Below are 25,554 nucleotides of genomic sequence, written 5' to 3' on the forward strand. Positions count from 1 at the left end.
TTATCTGTTATTAAAGTATTTCAACTGCAGTGGAACTGAAGTACTCATTTGTTTCTGAGGGTGTGTTGTCATGGAACACTTGGGTCAAACCAAAAGTCAACGTTTGGGGGTGTCTACAATAATGCTCGGGATTTTACTGTCACTTGTATATTTTCAGATTGATATTCACGTGACTTTTTATTCATTAGGCCTAAATTACATGCTAAGTTACTGATTTAAACGTTGAATTACGAGAAATAAATAAATAAATACATAATGTGTTTATATATGATCTCCCCTACGCTCTCGGAAGTAAACAACAAGCTCACATGTATGGCCAATATGGCTCTAGTTAAGAAGTATAATATTTGTCACTAAAGAAAGCGAGTTGCAGGAATATAATCTAGCGTTTTATCTTACGGTTTGTTATATTTTCAAGTATTTAACGACAAAACCACTGCAACAAAATGAGCAACATTTACATCCAAGAGCCGCCATCAAATGGAAAGGTGAGCGCGAATTTTTTCTATTTTAACTTCAAATTAATCCCGTTTATGTGCATCTTGAACCACATACTTCACTTTATTTCTTACTGTTAGACTTTTATAACGTTTATCATCAACCATTGAAGGCGTCATTAGTGTTAGATGAAATATTATCGCAGTAGAGCATTTTACTAGTACAGGTGTAAATGTGGTTATCAATTATTATTGAAATGTCCTAAATGTGTGCTCTCTTCTAAGGTGCTGTTGAAGACCTCAGCGGGCGACATTGACATTGAGTTGTGGTCCAAGGAGGCTCCGAAAGCATGCAGGAACTTTGTGCAGTTGGCCATGGAAGGTAAAAATTCAGAGCCAGATAAAAGACTCCACTTCAAACATGCATGATGAAAATTGTGCAGGATAAAAAACCTGTTGAGATTCATAGCTCTTCAGATTCATTATACCGGCCCATTGACAGCGAGGACATGTTTGTTTCCGGAGTATCTTTAGGTTTTTCGGGTAGAATAGTGCCAACAATTTTAGATACATGTATTAATAATACATTTAATAATATCCTCTACATCGTGTTCTAAGCATAAATCAAAATGTGCTTTTATCATCCTGACCTTGGTCAACAGAAGGGCCATAGTTTTTTGGGATTAATACACTTTACATTGCAGCCTAAAGAATTTATATTTAATTTCACGATAGTCTCAGAATTATCAATTCATCTTTATATGTATTAATATCTCTGTTCTTAGACAACCTGACTGAATGTATTTATATTTTCTCACCTTTTTATATTGTCTAAGTTTCCCAGAGCTATTTCATTCAAATAATTGTCCGTAAACGTAAGACCAAAAATGTTCCCGTATGTTCCTCCGTCCTCCAGGTTACTATGACGGGACCCTTTTTCACCGGGTGGTGCGTGAGTTCATTGTTCAGGGCGGAGATCCCACGGGAACGGGAACGGGTGGAGAATCCATCTACGGCCGCCCGTTCAAGGTCAGACTGTTTGAAAACTATCCGAATCATCACGAGTATGAATCACGCTGAGGACACGTCGACATGCTAACCTGCACAATGCACGGTCAACCATTTAGTGCGATGCCTGTTTCTTTCTTCTTTTTTTTACTCTTAGGATGAATTTCACTCCAGACTGCGCTTCAACCGCAGAGGTTTGGTCGCCATGGCGAATGCCGGCCCACATGATAACGGCAGTCAGTTTTTCTTCACCTTGGGACGCGCAGATGAGCTCAACAACAAACACACCATATTCGGCAAAGTGAGTCCAAAGAACAGCAGCAATTTACATTCATATTTCCATCATCTGTCTCGGGCCATGGACCCAGATGAGCAGGATTGTTCCCGTTACTGTGAAGAAGTTCTCACACTTTGGCTTTTTTGTTTCCCCCACAATGTGGACTGCAGGTCACAGGAGACACCGTCTATAACATGCTCAGACTGGCTGAAGTTGATTGTGACAACGATGAGAGACCTTCCAATCCCCACAAGATAAAAACTGCAGAGGTTTCTTCTTCTTCTTCTTCTTCTTCTTCTTCTTCTTCTTCTTCTTCTTCTTCTTCTTCTTCTTCTTCTATGTATTCTTCTTCTACTACTACTACTACCTTATTAAACGCTCGACAGCTGTTTAGTATATTGAGTGCAACAACCTTCCGTCTCTTCCAGGTGCTTCACTGTCCTTTTGATGACATCATACCTCGTGAAACAAAGAAAGCCAAGAAGAAGGACAAAGAGGAGGGAAAGAAATCGCAGTCAAAAGCCACAAAGTGAGTGATCGGACGTCCTCAGTTGCTCTGATTGCGGTTCATTTTTATTTTGTTTGTTTGTTTGGTCTCTTTTATTCATTTGACTTCATCATCCTCTTTTGCTTTCATTCATTCATTCATTCATTTATTCAATCAGTGGCCCGTCATGTGACACTGTGACTCACAAAAACTAATAAGAAGAAGAAATAAAAACTAAGTTCAAAGCTGGTAAAAACGCACTCTCTCTCTTGTCCTTCACTAGACTGCCAGGCTCTCTGTAAACTTTAAAACTCGTCACATCCACTCAGCAATGAAACCAGATCTCTGGAGATATTATGATCTTCTTCTGCTGCTACATGTACCGTAACCTTCAGTGTCATCGGGTCACCTGCGCTCATTTTGGTTTTGCAGGAACTTCAGTCTGTTATCTTTTGGAGAAGAAGCTGAGGAAGAGGAGGAGATGGTGACTCAAGTGAGCCAGGTACCAAAGCAATAGTCTCTCTCGCCGCCGGCAACACAGCGGCGACATCATTTTCATATGTTGAAGTAAAAAACAAGAACTGCACAAATGTGCAAAGACAAACTCGGTCTCTTCCCATCATTTATGTTTCTTTGTAGACGCTGAGGGGAAAAAGCAAAAGCAGCCACGACCTTCTGAAGGACGACCCCAGGCTGAGCTCCGTTCCAGCGGTAGACAAGTACGTACAATTATTGATTCATCAATAACTACACAATAAGGGCTCCGTCATTCATACGTTCATAATCCTCGTTGTGCTCCAAGGAAAAAGAAGAAGAAGACTTCAGGAGACGCAGCCGAGGTGAGTCGGACCCTAAAGTTTTCTCCAGAACAAAGTTCCCGGAGTCGCTTTCTTCTCTCGACCCGTCAACGTCTCCGTGTCGCGTCCCCCAGGGAGACGACGCGGCCGACGGCGACGTCGAAGACGACGAGGACGCCGACGAAGAGTACGACTCCGACGAGAGACAGAGGAGGAGGGAGATCATCACCAACAAGCTGAAGAAATTCAAAGAGGCCGATAAAATGGCCGAGGAGGAGCAGCGGGAGACGAAGAGCACCCGCAGGTACGACTGGCTCGCCGACCGCGTCGGCAGCGTCAGGGCGCCGATGTTCTGCTTGTAATGAAGCGTAGCGACCTGCAGGCGGAGCTATCGAGCTGTGGGAGGCAGAGGAAACCCCTCACTCCTGTTTAGTGAACACAATCAGACCCAAACCTTATGAGACACAAGCCTTAACTGTTTGCATTTACAACACTGAGATACCGAGCTGAAGGTTATGGTTGATATTTATAGTAATTGATGAATCGTTGAGTCAATGAAATGTAAATTAAATAGCATAAAATCACCTAATAGTTTCAGCTCAACGTTTAAATCACCAACAAATCCCTCCATAACAGCTCTTTGCTGCTGGTTCACTTGATTAACGGACCGTTTGAAAGTCTCTGCTTTACTCAAACGTGGACCTTTTTTTTTTTCCCGTGTAAAATTCAAATTCTAAAAACCTTTTTAAAGAAGAAGTTGTTTGAAGTTGTTTCACGGTCACAACATTCCTGATAGCGAGTCTCATTGTTAGTCCCCAAATATTAGCCACAGTGCTGCCATTTTAAAGCGATATTCTGCATGTTAAAGCGATATTCTGCCATGTTAATCTCAAAGATTTGAATGTCTCTTTATATTGCCAAATGAGGTGACACAATGGTGACTGGAAGCAGCTTGTGTTTGCAGTCAAACACATTTTGGGGACTCTAAAGAGTCACCATCGAAGCAGCAGAGGTCCTGGGATCCTGACTTTTAAGTCAAGCTGCAAAAAAACTCCAGATCCTACATTTCCCATGATGCAACACAGTTGCATCTTTAACTACACATCTACTTCTTCTTTCAAACCTCACAGTAGCGCTCTGCGTGGTGAGGAAACTAAACTTGGCGGCTGACGGGCGGCAAAGAGACGCGGTGCGACACGCCGCTGGGCCGGGAATCAAACCCCGACGCTGCAGCTATACGATGTACATTTGAACCTCCTAACGTGTCAAAAATAAGTCTCATACACAGTTCTCCTACCTCAAAACTATATTGTTTATTGCAGCGCTTTAAATGTAGGAATATTGATATCTCATCAATATGTTGCGCTGGAGTCTCTCCTGACCCGGTGCCATTATCTATCGACTCTGTTCCACTCCTGAAAAAACACACACATACATACATAAAACACACGCACACACACATCTCAGTTGTAGTTCACTGGACCGACATCAGTGGACCTGCTTTTTGAAACAGGAATGTTGGCACTCCAACCAAATTACTTACTGCGCCGACGTCGAAGCAAACAGTGCGTCTGTGTGAGCCGGCGGCGCGAGTGAAACGAAGGCGACGGTGTGTGTGTGTATTTGTGTGTGCGTGTGAGACGACACTAATGCGAGAACGACCCGAGGAGAAGGGAGAAAGATTTATCTCTCATCTCTCTTTTGATGCCGCTGGTGGGCCGATTACCTCTCCGCCATATCCTCCTAACAGGTAGCCGTCAACGGACCCTTCGCTCATTAGCGCTAATGGGATAAGTAGTGCAGTCGTTTGTGTGTGTGTGTGTGAGAGAGAGACTGACAGCCAGCCCAATGCAGGCCGACTGAAGTATATTAAACACAAGCGCAGATTGTTTTGCTACAAGAACTGTAACCCAACACAGTGGTTTGTCTTGGCAGCGGATCAGAGAGCAGGCTGGTAGGTACAGTGTTGCTCCGGGACAAAGGGGCCATTGTTGCAGGCTGAGCTCCGCTCTCCCACCGTTGCTTTTGCTCTGAGCTTTCAGCTGCTCTGCGCTCAACGAGGAACACCGACCAGTATCTAGTCTGTGTGTGTGTGTGTGTGTGTGTGTGTGTGTGTGTGTGTGTGTGTCTGCAGCACACTCGGGCCTCAGCTAAGGGGGGGAATTACACAATCCCGGTTGTGTCTTTAGTCTCAGTTCGAGGCGGTCGGAGAACAACCTCGAAATTATTCGTGTCCCTGAACTCGAGCTGAAAGCTCTCTGACGTCGCTCGCCGGCAGCCAGATGATGATGATGATGATGATCCTTCGCAGCATTTCTGCCATCGTACCGAGTTAAAAAGATGAGTCACGATCCAGTCATGCGGCGTTTGTCTGGACGTGCTGTTGATGTTTGGTGTTGTTGGGGTTCCTGGTGTCGCTGGTTACGCCTTCCCACACTTCTTTCATGTTGCTATTGATCACGTCTGCGTCCTGAAGTCCCAGCAGCAGCGTATGTGGTAGTCGCCGCTCTGGTTCACCCCGGCGGGGCTCGACTGGGGATGCAAAACGCTTCCATATGGCGGCGGGACGCAGTGGGAGCTGCTGCTGCTGCTGCCAGCGGGGCTGAAGATAACACAGCAGCACATCCTCAAGCTTTCTTTTTCTTTCTGTTTTTTTTTTTATCACTTGTTAGCACATTCAGGGTAGACGGTGTGTGGCAGCAGGCTTTAATAACACAGAGCCCTTTTTTTAAACTTCAAGATTAGGCATGAAGACCATCACATCATCCACACGGTGTCGGTTCACGCTGTGTAATTAAAGTAATGACTGCGTATGAAATAATCACAAGACTTCAATGACTCATGAGTGCTTTCTTTAAACAAACATTTAGCGGGACATCTCAGATAATAGAGCTGCTTCAAGTCCCAGACGGCATATTTAAATTTCTCATCAAACAATAGAAAATCTACAAGCAGCAAATATTGACATTTGAGAAGGTCGGAACCAGTGAATTTGTGGCTTTAAAGAAGACGTGAATGATTGATCGGTCATCTTTAGAAGCATATTCTGTTCGCCAACTAAGGATTTGAGCACAGAAATCCACAGAAAGGATTCAACGAGCATCAACAGGGAGTTATTATCACCCAGTCTGATGTGTGAATAAAACACTGCTGCTTATCTTGTCCTGCAGCGCCCTGAAATAAGCTGTGTGTGTTTCTTCTGGCACTCTGCACACGCATGTGTTCGCTTTACTGCGACTAACGGTCATTTTAAAATCTTTCTCCTGCTTACTTTCTCCTTTTTTTTTGTTGTCCAGCTCCGCTCCGCTGACCCAAGCACAACTTCTGCAAATGTTTAGTTTGAAAGAAAGAAAGAAAGCCAAAGAGACTCTGGGTCACGATGACCTCATAGCAGGACATCGTGACATCTGAGAAGATGCAACCAGAGGATTAAGAAAATGTGGAAAAAGGGGATTTCATGAGGATCAAACAGACTAATTGACGCATCGCTCCGTCTCGCTCTTCCTGGATTAAGTCCCCGTCTTCGTCTTAAAGACGCCGATCCTGTCGTAACTCAAAAACAGGACATCAGACTCTTATTTATCCCGAGCAAGTGGCCGTACCCCCCCCTCCCTCTCGTAATTGGCTGCACCTGTCTCTTGTCATTGGTCACAACCCGGCGCGTTCTCGGGAAAAGGTCGCCGAGATCAAGAAATCATTCGCCGCCGCCGTTGTGCAGAAAAGCGCTCGGAGATAATCCGGTTCTTGGCAGCGGGGCTTGTGTATGTTTTGGAAGTGCCGGGTTTACACATCTCTGGCCTCGCTGTAGCCCGTCTGCTCCACACGGGGCACTCGCTCGCTGGAAACACTTCGGGGGGGGAAGTGAAATGAATAAAACAACCCAAGAAGGACGCCACTTGGACCGTGATCAACGTCAACAATGTGCACGTTTCGCTTCTCGTCTTTCAACGCTCAGCTGAGTGGTTTTAAGAGGAAGAGAGAAAACTCTGAGACTGAAATGTCCAGAGCAGATTCACGGCGGCTTTTTCTTCCACCGTGACGAAAAGGATGTCGTCGACAACGCAGACGGGAGCGATCCGAGAGAGAAGGAACCGCGGCGGTCCGCTTCACGAGGGTAATGTGTCGGGGGAGCTCTGCGAAGTCATGCAAATTCCTGCGTTGAGGTTGAGATTCCTCCACTCCGGCTCACAGCTCTCCTGTTGGCTTGTGACCAGGCCGTGGCGTGCCCCCCCCTCCAGCCAGCCGTCCTGTTATTCTGGCACATTCATCCACATCACTTGCTCAGTCGTCAGCGTAGCAGGGAGAAGCTAACGCCGCCGCCGCCGCTGCTACCTCTGCCATCCTCAGGTGTTAAGTTTTGACTCGTTGCACACGCACCGAGGCTGAATTTCACCCGAAAGCACTTTGACTCTATCGGTAATTACATTTCTTAAAAGTCCCCTGGAGGTTGCAGAATGAGAATCCCCCCCCACACACTTCTCAAAAGAAAATCCCCAAAAAGGAAAAAGCCCAGCACGCCTGCTTGTACATTTGATTTGATGAGCCATACAGTCGTCGCTGAACTATTTTTAAGGTTGTCGAATTCCTGCGCCGGCCTCAGACGGCTGCCAGACGCTGCGGCGTTAAACGCAAAGTTCTGAATCATGAGAGAGGTTCCTGGTCTGCTGCCAATCACTTCATATGCTTTCTTTATGAGAAGTTAATCATCCACAGCTCTCTGGGTTTCGCTATTTTGAGTTTTCTGAAAGAGTGACAGGAGCTGGTAGACGAAGGCCGCCGGGACCAGAAGGGATTTAAAGAAGGATCCGTAGTGCGTCGAGTTTTTCTCATTTAAGTCTCTGCTTGGCTTGATGTTTTTTAACCTTCTGGAAACCGTTTGAAAATCCACCCGCGCACATTTTAAGTCCCAGCATGCCCCATTCATACAATCTTTTGGCATAAAATCTGTAATCTTCTTCCATTTCTGAACTGAAAGACAGTTTCTTTTGACTGAAGCTCCTTCCTAACAGGACAAGACTTTGTTTTATTGTGATTTTTGTTGCAAATTCTGATTCTTTAGGTCCTAATCTTTCCAAAAAAGGTGTCTTATTGACGCTCCAGGAGGCATTTCGGGAGAATCTGGCTCACATCATGCTGGATGTTAAAAGTGATTTATTTTTTTGCAGATATACAGACTTTGCTGAACAAATACATACAATAAACACAAGTATTGGAATTAATTTGGTTCATACGACGACTCAAACACAGGGGGAATGGAGGTCTGGAGACAAAATTGACACCTCTGTGCTTTTGTTCATTCATGTATAACAAAAACTCACTCGATAACGTGAAGCTGCAACTAACAATAATAGGGGGACTTTCCTTTTTAAATTTGGCACAAAATTACTCGATTTTTCAATGGTCAAAAGGTCAAAAGGTTACTGCGACCTCGCATCCATCCCGTCCCCGCGAAAAAGGCCCCTTGAGGGAACATCGTCACATTTAAGTCCTCGACGTCCTCCTCCGGGTCTTGAGAGGAGTTTGCTGAGCCCTGAAAGGTGTGCGTCTCAACAGGTGTTGCTGGGCCTTGTTCCTGGCCTCTTTTCTCTCTTTCTTGGCACCGGGGCTGTTGAGGCCATTGTTTGGCTGTTGCCTCTGGATACGTGTCCTGTTTGACGCATCGGCGGCGTGTCGAGGCAGGCGGAGGGATGATCACTCGGTCCGAGGCGCCGAATCCACCTTTAGAACGCCTCGAGAGGAGGCCGGACCGAGTTCAAGCGAAAGCCTCCAGTCATTGTTCACTCATCGTTAATTTCACTAAAACACACACAAGTCGTGTCAAGAAGGTTTTTTTTTAACCGCAGAAGCGTCAAACACAGTGTGTACTGTATATTTAAAGGGAGCGTATCAAACGGAAACACTTTACACGATCTACTTGCCTTTTTTGTCCTCATTGCTATTTTTCTTTTTTTTAAGAATGACATCATTTTGCAGCGTTTTCTATGAATGCAACATGCAGCTGATGTGCGGCCTCGTCGTACATCTGTGAGTTAATTTAAAGATCAAGTTTACTGGTCATAAGCTGCAAAAAAACACAATGTTATATTGTCGCCTGACTGTTGCATGATGGGAAGTGTAGGAAACGTTTAGAGCTCGACCCCAACACTCGTCAAAACGGTGGCGCCGTCGCATCCAGCGGTTCTCTCAGCGCTCGTAAAGCCGATCTCGTGTCGAGCAGCTTGAAAGTAAGAATGTTCTCTTGTGTTAAATGTTCTGCTCCTCAAACCAAAGAATTCTCAGTCGACCGACACTCGTGCCATTTCATCGACTGGCTATTTAAGTTTTTTTAAAAGACGGATCTGACAAACGGAGTTTGGAAAAGCGACGCTTTGACTCTTGTGTTTCCCAGAGACGCGCTGGCGATGATCTCGGGAATAATTGATCCCAAGCTTAACAGACGACTAACGACGAAATTATAATTGATTTTTAACAAAACGACCAATTAAAGAGACGAGACGACCTCATCGTTTGTGAGTCTGCTCGTGAGGATCTCTCAAATACAATTGAATGGAGTTCAACTTCATGACCAAATCGTCCCACGTCAGTGAGTCCTTCTGAATCATGATATGACCTCACGTCACCCTGTGCTCGGTCACATCTGAGCGTCCTCGTCTCTGCACCCCGACAGAACCGAGCGACTTCCTCCGCCAACCACGTGGTCTGGATTCAGTTGGGACTCTTTTCTTTCTTTCTTTTATTCTGTTCCCTTCTGGAAAAGAGACGACTTCGTCGCGTCTGACTGATTCCTCATGCGTGTCCTCGGGGACGCTAACGAGGAAGAGACGTGACGTCAAGTCGAGGCCACAGCTGGTAATATTCGCAGGCGGAGAGAGGCGCTCGCGGGATGAAATATCGCTCGGCTCAACGCCTCGACGCTCAAGTCGGGACGGCTAGAAACAGAATAATTAAATAAAAAAGGTATATAAGGGATGCAAATGAATGCCAGTGCAGAGGAGCAGATGTAAGAAACAAAGGCAGCCATTGTTTGGTCTGGAGATGCCTCACGTGTATCTCGACCGAGCAGCTTACCTGTGCTTCAAGGCTGCGTGAAGACAATGGGACAAAAACAGAAAATATTATCATTTTCCTAACAACATATCTGCTTAGTGGCCTCCGTCGTGTGAAAGGGAACAATAATCAGCATTTTTCTGGCCCTGGTTCAAGACTCCTAGCATTCAGCCTTGGGTGAGCTGGGCGTCGGGCCGCCCGCCAAGCGGAGACGCTCGAGTCGAGGATGTGCCTCGGCTTGTTCCTGTGGAGCAGTTTAAAGGTTTTCACGAGGGCGGCTGGACGAGAGCGGCGCCCGCGATGCTTAACGTCGTGCCGCTCGAGGAGAGGAAGTATAAAGTCTTTGCTTCTTCTGCCACTTGCAGCGTTTGACAGTCGTGACTTTTTCAAAGCGGCACATTACGACTTGTTTAAGACACGAAACATGTCAGACTTGAATTCGCAGGTGTCGGTCCTGGCTTTTGAGTTTATTTGAGAGTTATTGGTCCTGAGACTTGACTAGGGACTTGTTGGTCTCCACTAGGGATTTGTTGGTCTTCAGTAGGGACTTGTTGGTCTTCACTAGGGACTTGTTGGTCTCCACTAGGGACTTGTTGGTCTTCAGTAGGGACTTGTTGGTCTTCACTAGGGACTTGTTGGTCTTCAGTAGGGACTTGTTGGTCTCCACTAGGGACTTGTTGGTCTTCACTAGGGACTTGTTGGTCTTCACTGGGGACTTGTTGGTCTCCACGAGGGACTCGTTGGTCTTCAGTAGGGACTTGTTGGTCTTCAGTAGGGACCTGTTAGTCTTGACTAGGGACTTGTTGGTCTCCACTGGGGACTTGTTGGTCTCCACTGGGGACTTGTTGGTCTCCACTAGGGACTTGTTTGTCTTCAGTAGGGACTTGTTGGTCTCCACTAGGGACTTGTTGGTCTTCAGTAGGGACTTGTTGGTCTTCAGTAGGGACTTGTGGACTTGTTGGTCTCCAGTAGGGACTTGTTGGTCTTCAGTAGGGACTTGGTGGTCTCCACTAGGGACTTGTTTGTCTTCAGTAGGGACTTGTTGGTCTCCACTAGGGACTTGTTGGTCTTCACTAAGGACTTGTGGGGACTTGTGGGACTTGTTGGTCTTCAGTAGGGACTTGTTGGTCTTCAGTAGGGACTTGTTGGTCTCCACTAAGGACTTGTTGGTCTCCACTAAGGACTTGTTGGTCTTCACTAAGGACTTGTGGGGACTTGTGGGACTTGTTGGTCTCCACTAAGGACTTGTTGGTCTTCAGTAGGGACTTGTTGGTCTCCACTAGGGACTTGTTGGTCTTCACTAAGGACTTGTTGGTCTTCAGTAGGGACTTGTTGGTCTCCACTAGGGACTTGTTGGTTGTGACTTGTAACTCGTTGTTTCTCCTATTTTCCTTGACTATAGATCTGGGACTTGTCGATCTTGACTAGGGACTCGACGATCTAGACTTTTTGCCTATTGAGTGGGACCTGTTGGTCTCAACTGGAGACCTGGGATGTGTTTTGGTCGTCGTTGACTCGAGACCTCGAGACTTTTAGTCTTTTACTCGGGACCTGCTGTCCTCGACTCGGGTCTTGATTTGGGACTCGACGTCCTAGACTTGGGACTTAACAGCCGTGATGACAGACGAACTCGTGACTTGGAAACATTAAAACGTTGTCGTGCAACATGCGCAGGTCTTTGCTGCAGTCCTCCTCACGTTCATGTATTAAAAGATGTTTTTTCGAGGTTGAAAAGCTTTAATGAGTTCTGCTTCAATCCCAATTACTCATCTCAAAACAAGAACCACATTGCCGTCTCCCTCGCTCACGTCTGCTGAACATCAAGACGGCTTCCAGCGTTTTCCAGCCGGCCGCAGGGCCGGACAATTATTTTATTATGGCTCCATCAAATTTATTGGGGTAACACAAGCTTTTAATACACATTCTTCATTCTGACACTCGCACACAGTGTTTTATGTTTGTTTTATAAACCCACATAATTAGCCATGAGCGCTGCATTCTGAGGGGCAGAACAATTGATGTTTGTTTGTGAAGACCAGTAACGTTGAGGGTTTGGATGCACTTTGTTTTAATGATGAATATGCAGGATTCCTCGGGAAAAGGGTTGCCAGGTTGGCAACAGAATTGTTGGCCCTTGATTGCCGTCGGTTTTAAAATTTAAAGAAATTAGGCGCAGCTAATGTTGCATGAGTGATGTTTAAATAAAGTTTCGAGAGCATTTACTCGTCGTCTGTTTTCGAGACGCCGTCGACGCAAAAGTTGTGAGGCTACTGACCCGTCAACGTCTCACACAAATGGACCTGGACCTGTTTGGCGCTTTTTTAGTCTTCCGACCACTTAAAGCGCTTTAACACCAGATGACATCATTCACCCATTCACACACAGATGGGAGGAGCATCATGCAAGGTGCCACATCGGTATTATCAACCATTCATACTCCGTGGGAGCAATTTTAGGGTTAAGTGTCTTGCTCAAGGACACATTGACAGGGATCGAGCCACCAACCCTCTGATTTGAAAGACGATCCGCAGTCAAATGTGCACCAGTGGCTTCAACTGACAAAGAAACGAATGCACTTTAAAAAAAAAAAAAAGACATCGGTGACGTCTCGGGAGGCAAAGTGTCGCACCGCCAAGTGTGCACAACACACACGTGATGTTTTACTGCGTGGCGACTAAAATCGGCAACCATTTATTTCAGTTTTCCTGTCCGTTGCAGGTGTAGCGCTTCATCGCGAGCGTCCAGTTTTAACTCCTTTCCACCTACTTTCTCCTTCTTCTTCGCAGCGATGAGTTGCGGAAAGAGTCTCGCCAGTTGAAGAAGGACCTGCAGGCCATGAAGCAGAGGAGAGAAGAAGGCTCGAAACCCGCCGTGGAAGAAGTCAAAGAGGGTGAGCGAGACGCTGGTGTGCTCCCTTACATTTACTCCTGCATGTTTATTGCTGTTGCTCACACTGTGCATTTATTGGTGGTTGATGGTATACGTGCATGGAGCTGCTTCTGCACGGAGCCGTGAGGGTGAAGCCGGGCTCTGGATGGGTGGTCCGCGCTACATTCTCTGCTAATGGACACTGAGAAAAGGCAACCCTCTGATTTTAGTCAATTAGTTGCAGACGTGTGTGTCTCGCCCCTCCCTCCAGAAACGGGTCTGCATTTTTGTGTTAAAACTCCATAGAAAATTGCAAGGGGTGAAAATTGTTGCGCGGCCACCATAGTTGCACATTAAATTCTTTGTGTGTTTTTGTTAGTTTGGCCGGCGTGAGGGAAATGCCCCCCCCTCCTCCTCCCAAAAAAAAAAAAACCCCTCCTCTGTCTTTTCACCTCACGGGCAGTCTGTCATGATGCCGTCAATCGCTGGATTGCTGGGGCTGAAAGACATTTTGGAAAATTACAACAACAACAAAAAACACTTAGGCACAGAGGTTAGCTTGAGGTTGTGTGTGTGTGTGTGTTGTTGTGCAACAAAACTAAATAGCTCCTGGGGGGTGAAGGGGGTCTAAACTGTGGGATTACCAACTGCCAAAATGTACCGAAGACCACCAGCTCTTGTTGCTCAAATGTTGTTTTTGTCTCCACACAAGCTGATGGTTTTATTTCTTTAAACACAGACTCGCAGCCGATTGGTTGGTTTGAGGTGAAAGAGCACGAGACGCATCATCCCAGGAATGAGTCCTAAAACCCAGAGACGAGTCAGCATTTTTTGCCCTTTTCCAGTTTCCTCGTCTTGTTTGTTTGTTTTTCGACGCTTTAAAAAAGGTCTGTGGTTAACACGGGCTTTTACGCATTTGAAACGCTTTAATCTACGACATAAAGCACAGCAGTAAATACCCGACTAGTGGCTTTGGAAAGACGGTTACCAACATGTGGGAATAGAAAACGTCATCGCGCCGACATTTCCGCCGCGGTGCAGTTTGTTTAGAAGCTTTTTGAAAAAATCCCTAAAAGAAATGGTGTTGGTTTGAAAAGGTGAACCAAATGTGTCGTTGTCACCGACGTCTGTTCTCCACAGAACTTATTTTCTGCAATAATCCCCTTTTTTGGGTGAGTCGCTCCCTTCCCTGCAGCGCTCCGTTGTGCTTTAAAGCAAAGACTGTTGCTCTTAGTGATATCTGCATGGAGTTAAGCTGTTTCTATAAACACTCGCAGCATAAAGGGGCCTTCTCTTAATGCATCCACTTATTAACTCAAGCGTCGAGTCGGTAACAGCCCTGCATTGTTATACCAAGTGGCAGCTGGCCTGAGCGCCTCCATTGTCTCACGAGGTATTTCTTCTCCGCCACGGATCTTTTTGTTGTGTTTGTTTTGTGCCTCTCCGGCGGCTCGGCCAGAAGCCGGAGTTTCTTTTTTTTAAGAGTCCCTCATTACATCTCGGTGTTTGGAGGCGAAAGCTAACGAAAGCTAACGGGAGGAAGAGGTGAGCGCTCAGGGCCGAGTTTGATCTCGTCCCACCGGAGGAGCTGCGAGCATTAAAGGCTGATTTATACTCTGGTTTTACGCAGAGACGCAAGCACGCAAGACACGCATGGCCGCCTTCGCCTGGTCAAATCGGCCATTTTGCGTGCTTGTGTGCGTCACCCTAAATGTCTGACTATCCGTCAAAGCAACGCGAGCCCACAAGGCTGTGATTGGTCCGCTAACCACGTCCTTTCTGAGTCTCTCATGTCCGGTTTCACAGCATAATACCTCTGTTTTTAAAAGCCACAGCAGAAACAGGAACAATGGATCCTGTTGAAGAACGTTTGGCTGAAGAGGTCCACAAATATGAGCATTTATAAAACCTGACGGAGTATCAGGACACAAAGATGGAGGTGAATTCCTGGAGGGAGATATCGTGAACGTCGGCGTGCAGGTCGACTCTAAACGTTGCGCCACCTGCTGGTCTGGAGGATGAAACACACAGGAACTATAAACCAACACGAGTCCGTCATGCGACTGCGTGGCAGCAGCAGTTGTAGTTGCAGGAGCATAATCCGCCCTTAAGGCTCTCGCGTTGACGCGTCCGTCCCCCCGGACGCTGGAAGCGTTCCCGCCGGTTCTGACCGCTCCATCGCGGTCCCGTCTCACTCGCACATGCTCGCCGTGTGGTTTCAGTGAAGCGCGGCGCGGTCGGACGAATTTTGTGGCCGCGGCTTAACAATTCATTTTGTTGTCGAATAACAAATCGCTCTGGTCAGAAAATGGGAATTGTTGAGTTGTTTTGCGTGACCGACCGACAAATATAAACCGTTGAGAAGCCAGAAGAAAAGAGCTCGGGGCTGGAAAATGTACCGTTTGTGTGTATTTTACTCATTAGTTAGATATTTTTAACTCATTCATCACTGAATTGTTTGAGCTCTCAACAATTTAATAGAAGACGACTCAAACACAGGAAAAAAAAGAGGTCTGGAGACAACGAGTTTAACTAAGATATCACATTAAACATTCACGTGCACGGGGCAGGTGCGTGCCGGTGGGAACAGGAAGTAGATTGTCTACACTGTTTTTTTAATAATAAAAAAGTTGTGTTTGATAGTTAAGATCTTCCTCTTCACATGCACAAGACAACATTCGTGAAAAGTTTTAATTACAAGAAGTTTAAATATAAATAAGTATTAATAAGATATTAATGCTAAAACAAATATTCAGGTAGTCACCTTTTTTTTTTCGTCCTACAATTAAAAACACAAAGAAGACACCAAAGACAACAAAGAAGTCTACACTGTGGTCGGTTGAGTAGTATTGTGTTATTTTAATAATAAAAAAGTTGTGTTTGATAGTTAAGATCTTCCTTTTTACACAAAAAGACAAATTTGTGTCGTATTGTATTTTTCAAACTTAATTACAAGAAGTTTAAATATAAATAAATTAGTCATTTAAGTCATGCTAAAACAAATATTCATGTAGTCACCTTGTTTTTTCCCACATAGAAGACACCGAATAAAATGAAATATTTTGGTTTAATTATTCTCCTCCGGCATGTGCACGCGTGACGTTGATTGGAGTGAAAAGCGGATTGTCTCTGTTTTAAAAAATCATCTTTTTTTTTCCACTTCTGCTTCACTTTTCATCACATGAATTACAGCATGTTCCCGTGGTCTGGTTTTCTCTTTTCTTGGCGTGACCGTCGAGGAACCGCAGCCAAAAACAAGAGAGCGCTCCTGAAACCACTGTCCACTCCACAGCCCGAATGATCCGCCTCCTGCAGGTTGAGCCTGTCGGCGCTTCATTAACCGGCTGCTTGTTGCGCGAGTGGCACTTGATGGAGTTGTTGTTTTTGTGTGTCCAGGTTAGTAATAAGTAGCCTGCAATAAGACCCTCTTATGTAAACCTTCACCTCGTTGCGTAATCGGAGACGGATGGTCGGCGTTGACCTCCAAGTCGTTTCTGATGTGTTCCTGATGGATGGGTCGGCGGTGATGTCGCCTCGCGGTTTACTTTTAAAACCCCCCGTCGATTGTTTAACAGAAAGAGGGGAACTTTCCTGCCCCGGAGGCGGCGTTTGTCATCCACAACAAGCCCTCAGTTGCTTTGACGTCGGCGGCCATGATTTGTAGCCCTCCGGAGTCCAGGTGACAGGAGAATGCGGCGAGAAAAAGGCCATCAAAAAGATGATAGTCGGCGACAACAGCTGGAAGAGGGCGATGCGTGTTCCTCGCGTTTTTCTGGACCTCGGGGGCGTCGTCCGTCAGGGCGTCTCGAGATGGAGGACGACCGCTTTGTTGGGCCCATAAATCAAGAGGGGGGAGGAGGGGCTTTGACCCTCCGGCGGCGCGGCGGACGCCACCGGAGGGGGAAAGTGTTGCGCGTTGATTTCCAGGGAAATTCCAGAGATTGCTCAGCTTTCGCAGCCTTGAAGCTCAGAGAAACAGGAATAATTGCACCGTTTTTCTTTTAAATGAAAGCCGGCCCGACCGCCTCGCAGCTTTGTGTTGGCACGTTCACCCCGAGGTGAACTCGCTTCTAAACGTCTCATTCCTGCTTCTTTTATATTTTTTCATATCTAACTTTATTATTTTTTGTATTCATTTTTGAACAAAGTTGAATATAAAACCAAATATTTACTCCATTAACTATCCTGCCACCGACGGCAGCTGATGGCGTATCCGGGTCTTGATGTGTTTTTCCTCATTTCAGCCTAAGTTAAGATAAGATGAAATAAGATATTCCTTTATTAGTGCCACAGGATTACAGCCGCAGACGGGTAATACAAACACAAGTAAAATAAATAAACAGTAAAGTATCCACAATAGCACTATTATATATACAGAAAACAAGTGCTCAGCTGGTTGTGCAGCCTGACAGCAGCTGGAAGGAAGGACTCCTGAGGGCCATTTGAAGGGTCGGGTGTAAAAAAATATCATTTAATATTTCAGTTTAGAGCTGCTTAATGTAAAGAGTCTTTCCTCTATTTTGCAGAGACGAAGGCCCCGTTCTTTGTTTATTTGTTTGCGATTCTTCTTGAATATTGTCATAATAATTATGTTGTTTTTATCGAAAAACTTAGTGACCTCAGGTTATTTCAGGTAACTTTCTCACAGGCTGTTCTGTGTCTGTGGCTTTACTTTTCTCCCACGTGTTTTATGTATTTTTCTTCTTCTGTTAATTGGTGTTTATTAGGGGATCATAGCGAGCTACACACACACACACACACACACACACACACACAACATGCGTTAAAGGACTAGCAGTGGACGTCAATGTTTTCTCTGTTGCATCATTTATTTGGTGCGGCTGAATGCGTCCCGTCCAGAAAGGGGCACAGCTTGGCCAGCGAGGTGACGCCGTCCCGTTGGGGGAGGGGGAGACGATGTGTGTGTGTGTCTGTGTGTGTGTGTGTGACATCACATTTTGTTGTGGAAAGACGGCGCTCCAGCGGCGCAGCAGACTGTGCTCACCGTCTGCCACTCTGTGACTTCACAGCCTGTGTTGTGTGTCTGAGCGCCGAGGTTCACAGACGCACATTAACTGCACGAGACACCGATGTCAGCATGCTGATTGTCTCTCCTTTCATTCCTGATGAGCGACTACTTCACACACAGAGGAGGACAGCCGGGTGGAAAGTTATCCCACCACCACCACCGCCATACCCCTCGGTCTGCCGTCCAGTCCGGGGTCACACCTCAGCTGCAGCGTACCGTTGTTTTTGCGATTTTAAAAGTGGAGAAAATGTCCGTCACAGTTCCCCCCGAGCCCGAGGCCGTGTCTTCAAAGATCCGATTTAGTTAATCAGCGCAGAAAAATGAAGACGGCCAGAAGACATTCACATTCGGGCAGGTTGGAAGAAGTGATTTTAGTCGCTGTTAGTCGACCCGAACGGTTCAGATTAGAATGAAAAAGAAACAACTTCAAAGATTAATGCATTATAAGAACAGCTGAATAGATGACGTCATGCAGGTTCAACAGAACCTCCGTCAGCTCGGACTCCAGCGGGGCCTTCAGCAGAGACCGGACCACCGAACGCAGACCTAGATACGGGTTCACCTGCAGCTTTGGACCTTCAGCCTTGAACCCGCAGCCATAGACATGCAGCCTTGGACCTGCAGCTTTGGACCTGCAGCCTCCGACATGCAGCCTTGGACCTGCAGCCTGTGACCTGCAGCCTTGGACCTGTAGCCTTGGACCTGCAGCTTTGGACCTTCAGCCTTGGACCCGCAGCCATAGACATGCAGCCTTGGACATGCAGCCATGGACCTGCAGCCATGGACCTGCAGCCTTGGACCTGCAGCTTTGGACCTGCAGCCTCCGACATGCAGCCTTGGACCTGCAGCCTTGGACCTGCAGCTTTGGACCTGCAGCTTTGGACCTGCAGCTTTGGACCTGCAGCATTGGACCTGCAGCTTTGGACCTGCAGCCTTGGACCTGCAGCTTTGGACCTGCAGCCTTGGACCTGCAGCCTTGGACCCGCAGCCTCCAACCTGCAGCCTCCAACCTGCAGCTTTGGACCTGCAGCTTTGGACCTGCAGCTTTGGACCTGCAGCTTTCGGGAGAACCAGAACCAGGACTGAGAGGATCAGGCCCCGCTGCAGTAAAATGAGAGCTTTTCTAAAGGGACTCTGGTGCTCAGAGACACTTTCATCAACAGCGTCCGCCAGAATAAACACAAAAATAAAGTTTTTCGCAGTGGCATTAATTTCATAATTGATTTTTTCTTGATAAACATTTTAGAACAAACACACATTTATAAAAATAAAAAAAAGATGGCTCTTTCTAATTTTTCAATATACCAGTTTTATGACTTTGCTTTTTTTGCTTCCCTCTAACCAGATGGACGAGGCCTCATGTGCTCATGTCTCTGCTGAGGATGAAATGTTCCTTTAGGGGAGATCAATGACATCAGTCTGGGTGTAAGGCAGCAGGTCTGTGGGGGAGATGCAGCGAGAGGTGATGAGGTCGGAGGCCTCGTCGACTGCGTCTTAGCAGCGTGGACTCATGCAGCGAGCATGTCAGTGTGAGAGGAGACGTCCTCTCTCCTGTTATTATTATGTTCTCAGATCATGTACGGTACGAGGAGACAGCGGGACTTCACTTCCTTTTATCTTTTCTCTCTCATCGAGTTCTGCGTGCGAAGCGACGGCGTTTACTTAAATGTTAATATTTACCTTCTTTTGTTGTCAATCATGTTAGTTGTGGAGCATTGCATTTCTGTGTGACTCCTCCGAGTCATTTTCAAGTCTTGTGTTTGTCTTTGCAGGAGTTTTGCATTACTTTGTAGTTATTGTGCTGTTTGTGGTGTTTTTGTGTCTTGTTGTTTCTTTATTTTAGGTTTCAGTCTCTTCGGGGTTGGTCAGTGTCTCTTTGAATGACATTTTGCAGGTGAAGGCTAGTGGGGCCCCTGATGCATGATGACATTATGTTAAGTGTATAAATGAAAAAGAAAGACGGTGGTTTTATATATTATGAGCACCTCTCTTTCTTACCTTTTGACTGTATTTGAGTTTCTGGCTGATTTATTGCCCGACAAAATGAATAAATATAAAAAAATCACAAAAAAAGGACAACATTGTTTGCGAGCATTTGCTCCAAAATGTTTCCGACACCCAAACGATAAGAAATGGATTTGATAAATAAGCTCTTGCGAAGGGTTAACCGCTCCGTGGTCTCTCCAGCAGAGGAAAAGCCGAGCAGCGAGGCCGTGGCCGAGTTCCTGGAGGGACGCAAGAAGTACGAAGACCAGCGGAAACAGAAGCTGAAGAAAGGCTCGACGAGAGAACAACAGGTGGAACGATCTCTCCGAGTCCTGCAAATCTCTCCGGGTTAACTTAACCTGCACTGTTCCTTTTGAATGACGTCTGCTCTTCTTTCTTCCTCTTCGTCGGGCAGACGCTGGACCTCCTCAACCGCTTCAAGTCCAAGTTGTCTTCGGCCATTACGGACGAGGCTCCAGAGGACGACGTGGAGGAGCTGGCGGAGGACGACGACAGAGGATGGTCAGTGAGAGATGAATACGAGGGGGTGAAAACCTTCATCGCGGTACCTTTGGTTCAGTCTCATCGACTCTTCCCGCTCAGCCCCGAGCAGAAAGACTCACTGAGAGACTGAAGGGGAAGGAAGTGGAGCGTTTAGCTGCTAAAGACACAAATAGCTCCCACAAGGAGGTGGTGGGGACCCAAAACAGAGCAAAAAAAGGGAATATTGGATTTACAATCAGGTGGATAGAAACTCCAAACTGTTGTTTAGTGTCTGGACGTGTAATCACGCAGTTGTTTGCTAATGCTACAACTTTATACGGTGAAAAAACACACTAATAGCTTTAAATGTCTTTTCTTATGCGTGATATCTCAGGAAAACCTTGCGGGAATACTGTTTATTTAACATAAGCATCCACTTAGATTCCAGGATGAAGCGGTTTGATTTAGTGGTTTAAAGGTTACCGCGACCTTGCAAAAGATGTTTTTGGCCCTAATTTTTAAAAAAAAGAAAGAAAGAATGTGCCAATTGTGACGTTTCAAACAAATGTCTAATAGAATAAAATGATGACGCGGTGACATTTTGGTCCGACGTGGACGTGAGAGATGATTCTGACGGATGCAGTGGAAACAAAAACGTGTTGTTGACATCTTGTCGTAATGTTGGAACGTTGAGGAGGAAATGACGCACCTGAACCTGGCTGAGTGACAGGAAGTGGTCAAAAATGCATTTAATGAAAAACCATCTGACGTCAGATTTGACGTCAGTGACAACTCCTCGTTCTCCTCTATCTGGTGATTTTGAGTCTCTGTGTAGATATTTTATTTCTTTTCAGAGTAATTTTGGAGTCTTTTCTTAGTCTTTGCAGCAGTTTTGCATTACTTTTTAGTTATTTTCCTCCGTTTGCAGTCTTTTTGTGTCTTGTTGTAGTTGTTTTATGTTACACTTCAGTCTCTTTGTTGTTGACATTTTGTAGGTGAAGGCTAGGAGGGCCCTGACACTTATATTTTTATTAGCTTCTGCTGCTTGTGTTCTCCCTATTACTACCCTCGCGCTTAACACTGCAAGATATTGCAAAATTAATTTGTTATTATAAAAATAAGACACTAAATGATGATGAAATACTGCAGAAAATTCTTCTTTGTATCACGGACGAACGATGAAGATCCCAAAACGCTCGCTCTGGGGGCTCATGGTAAATGTGTGTGAAAGTTCAAGTTGTGCGTCTGTGTGTGTGTGTGTGTGTGTGTGTGTGTGTGTGTCGAGTTGGGATTTCAACCCGCAGCCACCAGATTGTCCATCAGGAAATCAGCCCTGACGCCGTGTTTTCCTCTCATATTCTGTTTTTTCACCAAAGATCTCAAAGCCTTACGACACAGAGTACGGGTTTGAAATGAATACCATGTGTTAGAGCAAAGTGTGTGTGTGCGCGCGTGTGTGTCTGTGCCCGTGTGTGTGTGTGTGTGTGTGTGTGTGTGTGTGTGTATATGTGCCTGTGTGTGTGAGATTTAGAATAACAAAATCTGTACTTGCTATTAGTCTCCAGAAGCCCCCTTGAAGTGTGTGTGCGTGTGTGTGTGTGTGTGTGTGTGTGTGTGTGTGTGTGTGTGTGTGTGTGTGTGTGTGTGTGTGTGTGTGTGTGTGTGTGTGTGTGTCTAATGAATCTGAGAGAAGCCTTGGCTGTCGTTGGGAGCCTCCCCGCCTGTGGACACCTCACTGTGCCGCCCCCGCCAGGTATGATGAAGGAAGGAGGGAGTGAGGGAGTGAGGGAGTGAGGGAGGAGGGAGTGAGGGACAGGGCCAGGAGCATAGCCGTCCTAGAAAAACACCAGTGGGAAGTCTGTGCCACTCTCGGAGCGCTGCGAACAGAATGTGGGTTACAACAGGTCAGACATTGGAAGTCAAGTCTGGGCCAGAGGAGGTAAACTATTCCATCTGTGTCTGTGTCTACAAATCCTGACTCCCTCCTCCTCCTCCTCCTCCTCCCTCTCCTCGGTCTCCACCAACACACTCGGTTGCTCCTGCTGTACCTCCTGTACTCTACTTTAATTCCCACCCCCTTACTTGAGCGTGAAAAGAAGAAAAAATACATATAAATCGAGGAAAAGGCTTCTGCGGCGTCGCGTCACCACAGCAGCACCTTTTGATGAGACCCCGGACTTAAACGCCACCCACCACCACCACCCTCACACCCCCACCCTCCGGCGCCGTGCGTCCGTGAGGCCGTACGGCCGGCGGGCTGTCATCGCCCAGACTGCTAGACAAATTATCAGAGCCGGCCGGCTCGCACAGCAGGAGTCCTCGGGGGTCTGCCAGAGTCTAGCCATGACATCCTAGATGAGCTGTCACGACTCCTGCCGATTTCAAATGAACACCGGAGAGAGTGCAGAGACACACACACACACACACACACACACACACACAGAGACATACCACATGCCGTACACAGCAGGCATCAACGTATATTCTAGAATATACAAGAGGGAATACACAGTTTCTCTATCGAGTGGGACACGATGCACACAGCCAGACATATACAGCACACGCTCATGTAAATATTTCTTTTCTCCTCGAGTAGATAAGAAAGACCTGCTGCTCATCAACTTTAAAAGGGAACATTTCAAGATCGGGACACATCGATGGAGACGGTAATCAGAGACATTTGTTCCAGGTCATCCTCCTTCTCCTTTTCTCTGGCACAAGCTAATAAAAATACCAAAAAGAAACACATTACAACAACTTAACTATCTACTATTAAAAGACTGAAGCCTCGGTTATTCTCCCAAATAAAGAGATTACTGGATTTGTGTGACATGTTGTCCGGCAGGAACAGATTGTGAAGATGCTGGAGACGGTTTTGAATGCGTGGATAGCGGCGTTTCCCATCTAGTCGTTCCAGCCGTGGCGCTTCTCTCGGCTCGGCCAATCACGGCGCGGATTGAGCGTCATCGTCGGGTCGCTGCCTCCTCTTGAGCCGACGTTGGGACGACGTGGGAGGAGGCGGGTTTCTTTGAGTTGAAACTTCTGGCAAGCGGCTCCGATGTTGTTAGCTTGAGCTACGAGCTAACAGGCTCGCGGTGACGATGCGGATGTTTTAGCAGGTTTAATGTTGAGCTTGAACCAGCTGAAAGCTGACAGGGATGTCATCAGTTCTGCAGGCGTTTTAGCCATAAACCAAAAATATTCCCGACCTTAAAGCACATTTTTGACATCATGAATCAGGATTCACCCTCCGGGGTCTGCAAAAGATTTCATGGCAATCCATCCGAAAACAAGTTGAGATATTTCAGTCTGATCAAAGTGCTAGCTTGACGCCGCTAGCACGACCGACAAGTTTGAGTTTCTTTCCCCCGTGAACAGATTCCAAGAGGTTTGGGTTATTTCTGATAAGTGATTCTCCGTAAGAGGAGCCGGTGGACAAGATGGCGGAGGCTGCGTGGCTCAAAGTGGATCGATTAGTCACCCCCCCGGCTTTGTTGTTCAGATTTACTGATCGCATTCAAACAGCAGCTGAAGGAATCGTGTAAATGGGAGAAAATGTGTTTTATCTGTGAAGTGCCTGACACTGATATCTCCTGTGAGGAATGTCCTGGTGCTTTAATCTTTCTTCTTGGGGGAAGAGAAACCGACTGGGGAAATGAAAGACACATGAGCGTCTGTTCTCCGGGGATCACGGCTCTCTATCTGGATTTCTGAACTGCTAAGATGCCTCAAAAACACAAGCTCCTAATGCTCTCTTTGTACTGAGACAACACATTCAGATACCTGCTTTTTCATTTTTTACTATAATTGTAACACCAGTTTTCAGGCAACGCAAGTTTAGTTGTATAGCACATTACATAAAACCTAAATAAATGAGCTTCAATAGGGTAAGATGGGTATAAAACATGATAATTATAGTTACTGTGGAGTGTAGGAAAGGCCCTCTGGACCCAGCACAGGGACCCAGAGGGCCTTCACCTACAAAATGTCACTCAAAGAGACACACACCAACCACAAAGAGACTGAAATGTAACATAAAGAAACTACAACAAGACACAAACGGAGCAAAATAACTATAAAGTAACGCAAAACTGCTGCAAAGACTAAGAAAAGACTCAAAAATTACTTTGAAAAGAAACAAAACAACTACAAAGAGACTCAGAATGACCACAAAGACTCAAATCTCCCAAATAATCCCTTCCAGAGTGTGTTAACGCGTGATTGCGTAACACTCTGCAAACCCATTTCATTGTTTCATGCTTTTAATGTTGAGTTTTCATCTCTTTGTGTTTACTTCTGTGTCTGCTAACACTAATATTATCACTTTTATACACATTTTTACTTATTGTGCAATACTTTTATACACACTTGTTTTATTTTTTATTCCATCTGTATATTTAATGTTCTTCTTACTGTTTTATTTTTTTTTATTTTGTTGTATTACTGTTCAACTGTTTATTTATATTACTTGATCTTTATCTTTATTTACTGTGAGGCTGCTGTAATCCTGCAATTTCCCCACTGAGGGACTAACAAAGGATTATTTAATCTTATTAAGATTATGATATTACACCGGTTTCTCCAATTCAACTTCTTCTCTGCTTCTTCCTCCTCCCTGGTCTTTTCTGCAGGATGGGCCACGTTCTGCAGTTTGACGAGCAAAGCCGGAAAGTCAAGGACGCCGCCATCCAGGACGAGGACACGTTCGAGATCCACGACCCGCGCAACCCCGTCAACAAGCGCAGGAGAGAGGAGAGCAAGAAGATCATGAAGGCCAAGAACGCCAAGAGGTGAGGGAGGTCGCCAGGGGTCAAGTTCAGGCCCCAAACGGCTTCTTGAGCGTTTTCCACCTCTTCGACCCCCTCCTTTCTGTTGAGATCCAACATCTGGATTGAGAATGCTGACCCAGCGCGATCCCTGTAATCTGTGATGGAAAGGACCTCCTCGCCTGGGACAGCTGCAGCCGGACGACGTCCAGTTACTCACCGGGATGCCCATCGTCCTCATAGTCAAAGGCCAAGGTCGTCATAGTCAAAGGCCAAGGTCGTCATAGGATTGTAACGCTGTTCCCTTTAGTTTGTCTTCTTCTGCTTCTGTTGCTCAGAACTTAAATGTGACTGTTGAATTTAAAAATA

The 25,554-nt window shown here is 46.1% G+C and overlaps 1 protein-coding gene across 2 annotated transcripts; it reads left to right on the forward strand.

The window, feature by feature from the left end:
• The first annotated feature begins 304 nt into the window (after positions 1-304).
• Positions 305-25,554, forward strand: cwc27 (CWC27 spliceosome associated cyclophilin). 2 transcript variants are annotated; one of them, XM_068574663.1, is made up of 14 exons: positions 305-488; positions 723-819; positions 1,354-1,466; positions 1,603-1,746; positions 1,893-1,991; positions 2,151-2,251; positions 2,642-2,711; positions 2,849-2,928; positions 3,012-3,048; positions 3,141-3,310; positions 12,840-12,943; positions 20,138-20,247; positions 20,352-20,458; positions 25,051-25,554. In XM_068574663.1, exons 1-14 carry the CDS (start codon positions 447-449, stop codon positions 25,211-25,213), a joined length of 1,437 nt encoding a protein of 478 aa, XP_068430764.1. In that variant the 5' UTR covers positions 305-446; the 3' UTR covers positions 25,214-25,554. The 2 variants fall into 2 exon arrangements, with proteins under 2 accessions (XP_068430764.1, XP_068430765.1); XM_068574664.1 differs by having other exon boundaries at positions 20,141-20,247.

The sequence above is a fragment of the Clinocottus analis genome, unplaced genomic scaffold (assembly GCF_023055335.1).
Source record: "Clinocottus analis isolate CAN_PGR_092001 unplaced genomic scaffold, fCliAna1.0.p SCAF_13, whole genome shotgun sequence".
In the NCBI taxonomy this organism is placed as follows: Eukaryota; Metazoa; Chordata; class Actinopteri; order Perciformes; family Cottidae; genus Clinocottus; species Clinocottus analis.

Coding starts and splice junctions, on each gene's coding strand:
- cwc27 (XM_068574663.1), top strand. CDS start 447: ATGAGCAACATTTACATCCAAGAGCCGCCATCAAATGGAAAG. Junction 3,311..12,839: donor GAGACGAAGAGCACCCGCAG/GTACGACTGGCT, acceptor TCTTCTTCGCAG/CGATGAGTTGCGGAAAGAGT. Junction 12,944..20,137: donor CGTGGAAGAAGTCAAAGAGG/GTGAGCGAGACG, acceptor TGGTCTCTCCAG/CAGAGGAAAAGCCGAGCAGC.